General features: G+C 43.4%; 1 protein-coding gene across 1 annotated transcript; it reads left to right on the forward strand.

The window, feature by feature from the left end:
- The first annotated feature begins 540 nt into the window (after positions 1–540).
- On the forward strand, positions 541–1,523 carry LOC129749684 (odorant receptor 49a-like). Its single transcript, XM_055744731.1, has 4 exons — positions 541–649; positions 717–1,065; positions 1,123–1,221; positions 1,281–1,523. The coding sequence occupies exons 1-4, from the start codon at positions 546–548 to the stop codon at positions 1,485–1,487; spliced, it is 759 nt and encodes a 252-aa protein (XP_055600706.1). The 5' UTR covers positions 541–545; the 3' UTR covers positions 1,488–1,523.
- Positions 1,524–4,126: the final 2,603 nt, after the last annotated feature.

Consider the following 4,126-nt stretch of genomic DNA (forward strand, 5'->3'; position numbering starts at 1 on the left):
AACTCTTTAAAACCCTCAGTTAACGATTCAACAAAATCATTCGCGGAAAATTGCTTCAACCAACTGGAGATGGCGTTCTTCGATCTTCACGATAGTGTCTCGGTGATGCCATTTGTACTGTGGATGATGAATCTTTTCGGGATGCGAGGCTCGGGAAAGGATTTCGTTCGATTCGTATGTTTGATTTTGTGGATATTTTTCGTCACTTTGATCCCGAAAACGTTCTTCGGCTATCGACCTGGCATCCAGTATATGATAAGAGGTATTTCGGAGCTGATTTTTCAATTCAATATAGCTGTCAAAATGTTTCTGATTGCTGCCAGGCTTAAGGAGTTCGAAAAATTAAGGAACATTTTGAACAAGTGGTATAGAAGAGGTAACACCGTGTTTGAGTTGCTTCAATGAGAGTGGTTTTTAATTGTTTGGTAAATATTACAGTGACAACTGTGGATTCGTCCGGTGAAGCCGGTTCGTTGCTCATCAGCACCAATAAAAAATGCGATTTCTTCTCCAAGGGATACTTTCTGTACATTGAAATTGTAGTAATGCTCTACAACATTTTGCCACCTATTCGATCAACTCTGATGTATTTGAATCGCGATAAGAATAGCTCTGAACCGCTGAGCTTCATCACTCACATGGAACAAGAGTAAGATTGATTTAGTCTTAGTTATTTGTCAAGTTCAAGCATTGATTTACGTTTTAACAATCAAAAGATTCTACGGATTGGATATACACTCGAACATCTTGCACTATTGGTTTTTTTCAACCTGTGCGATGAGTTCGTACGTTGTGTCAACTAGCAGTATGGTAGTTCAAGCCACTCTTCTGTACAGCGCCTGTAACAACTGTTACAGCCTGTTCAAGGTAGTAGCGATCCGGCTTAAAGGACTATCTGCCTTAGCTCCGGAAGCAGTTCAATACGAACTAGGAGACATCGTTAGCATGCATGTAGACGCACTACGCTGCATTGAACTACTGGAAAAGATCGTCAACCTGTCGGCCTTAGTTCAAGTTATTTGCTGCTCTCTGACATGGTGCTTGATGGCTGTTTATTTGACTAACGTATTTGAATTGTTTTCAAACCCTAATAACTTTCCGTAAGAAAACTTTTTTTTTCAGAACTTGGATGAAACGGCAATCAACGTAACGATGTGTTTTGCTGTAGCTACCTTTGACACTGTCGGCATGTCTATTTTAGGAGAACAACTGGCTAGGAGTGTAACAATCCACGTACCGTTTCTCTTAACCTTGGAAACTAAAGTGACTTAAATTTCTAGAGTACCGTCGTGACCGATGCCATCTGCAACTTTTTGTGGTACGAAGCTGACCTGAATGTCCGAAGATCTTTGCTTAGAATGCTTCAGAGGGCTCAGAAACCGGTCGGATTTTCTGCAGCAGGGTTCTACTTCATCAACATCGAACGATTTGGAAAAATGGCCCAGACATCCTACTCGGTCTATGTGGTTATGAAAGATTCACTCTAAGCGAATCACGTTACAGGGGACACAAAAAAGTAACAACACGACAAATTTTTTAAGGAAATTAATTTAGATGAATTTTGCAGGAGTGAAAATACATATTTCGGCTGATCGTTGCATTTGTTTTATTGCATTCCGTAATAATATTAATAGAATTTTCTCTTCGAAATTCAAAGTTCAGTTTCAGTTAGTTTTTACGCTTTGACTTTTAAAACAATCGTCAGTATAAAGGGTCTCCACGATGAAATTGCCACACTATGAAATTGCTCTAACTTTTTAACCGTTGGGTAGAGTTAAAAGAAAATTTGAGTGGAATTAGTTCATAGTGCATTGTTTACATCCTGCTAGTTTTAAAGTCCTGCAATCAAAACTCGCGGAAATGGAGTCAAAAGAACAGCTCGTGCGTGATAAAATCTTGCGCATTCATCGCGAGAACAAGGATCTCTCGCATCGTTCTATCGCTAAAACGTTGGGAATCGCGAATTGCACGGTGTCGCGAGTGATTAAGCGGTTCGAGGAACGATTGACCACCGATCGAAAGCACAGAAATGAAGGAAAAAGTATTCCGGACAACACCAAAAATCACAACCGCGTAGTTGGGGCCTTCAATCGAAACGCGAACGCCTCCGTTCGGGATGTGGCTAAGAAGCTGCACCCAAGCCGAACGTTCATGGTACAAAAGGCCCATAATCACGACGAGAATCAGAACAAGTCCACCAAAACCCGTTCTACGAAAGTTGTACTTCAACATGCTGATAAAGTTGAATGCTTCATTATGGACGACAAAACATATGTGAAGGCCGACTTCAAACAGAATCCCGTTGTTCGAGCCAAACTCGAAGAATTGGCAACGTCGCAATTGCGCCACCAACGAAAAAATCATCACCGATCACCGCCTGCTACTTTTGTTTGTTGTTTGTCCATTCAATGCCATGCATTCATATGTCTGCATAAAAAACGCCGGTAAACGCCGGCCGGGTCAATTTCGTGCCGAAAATGTTCAACCTCCCAACACTCCGGAGCTCCGCCCCATCGAGAAGTACTGTGCGATTATGAAGCAGCGCCTTCTTAAACGACCTGAAGTAGTGAAGACAGTCGAGGAACTGAAGAAAGTATGGATTCAGTATCGAGCTGTTGACGCGATAGGACGTATTTTACTCTTGCTGCGTGAACTTTTCTCTCGTTCGTCTGTTGTCACAAACATAGACACACCTAATGGGCAAGCGCCGGCGTTCGTCAGGCAAAGGCTCGAAATCAAACAGTCCTCCGACGGGGCCAAAAAAGTGAAAAGTGTTCCACCAAACTCTGTTCCCCCTAGAATTCAGACCGACATCTCTCAAGTAATACCGTCAACAAGTCGAGATGGTGCCTGCGCTCCTCGCTCGCTGGGGAACCAGAGCGTTATTACCGAAGCGGCCATTGTGGAAAATCAAAGTGAATTCGATGGGTCGGAGAAGATGACGCCATTTTGAAACAACAACCAACAACCAAATCCAAACTGCCGCCTATCGTAGCCAGAAATATTTCGCTCGACAAACTGAAAAGCGTGCTGGAAATTAATCTTATCGAAGCCTAATTCAAATTTACGAGGATCGGAATCAAGATCGTGGTGCAAACCAAAGGCGAATTGGGTCGCACTAAAACATGTCTGAAAAAGCTCAACACGGAATTCTTTTCTCATGACGTTCAGGAGGAAAAACCATTCAAGGCGGTGGTTCGGGGGCTACCTTCCATGGACAAGAAAATCATCGAGCTGGAACTTATCCAGCGCTACAAGTTTCAACCACTGGCCGTCCATATAATCTCCCGGAGGCAAGGAGGACAAGAATTCCGAAATTGCCTCTATCTAGAAGCACCATCACCTTAAACGCATTGGAAGCAGTTCGCTCAATCTCCAGTGTCATCGTCTCCTGGGAAGTCTACATCGTGATGTGACACAATGCATGCGGTGTTTGAACTTCGGATACGGTATGCGCAACTGTAATCTCAAAGCGAGATGTTATAACGAGAGCCCCGACACACTTCCGTTTCGTTAGCGGGTGGCTTAAGCGCCACTTCCTTACGGAAGACCACCCACCTAGTCTTGGTTTGCCCAGCTGAATGAGACTCGGACGTGAGTTCCTTTTTTGGTTCCCTATTTTGGGAAAGAAGCAGAAGGGTCTCTGAAAAGGGATCCGTACTTCGACTTCGAATTCGAATCCGCCCCGAAAACGAGAACAGCCCGCAAAATCACGGAAAGGGGGATCATTCGTTGTTCGCTAAAAAGTTGAACTAGGGAAGTCTGAAAACTAACGGACGAATTCCCACCCTCTTAACTTGCTCAGGAATGGGAAAAGACCGTGATTGGATTCGCAGCCAATCACCGCAGTAAAGAAAGCAAACGCGACAACGAATAAACTGTGACCCCTTTCCAATGCCCCAATTATGTCATCATCCCTCTAGTGTTTCCGGTCCAAAATACCTGAGACGATTTAGTTAGGTACATTCATTGGATCCTTTTTATTTCGGCCTCTACTCTCGTGTTAGTTTTACAATTTTGTGTGTCTGTTTCGATTTTCAATGCTAATGCTGGTGGAGACGCTTGGTGTCTCGTTCGATATACGATGTGCTCGATCATAAGATTTTCTCCATACAAATGATTTGCA

Source organism: Uranotaenia lowii, chromosome 2 (assembly GCF_029784155.1).
Source record: "Uranotaenia lowii strain MFRU-FL chromosome 2, ASM2978415v1, whole genome shotgun sequence".
Taxonomy (NCBI): domain Eukaryota; kingdom Metazoa; phylum Arthropoda; class Insecta; order Diptera; family Culicidae; genus Uranotaenia; species Uranotaenia lowii.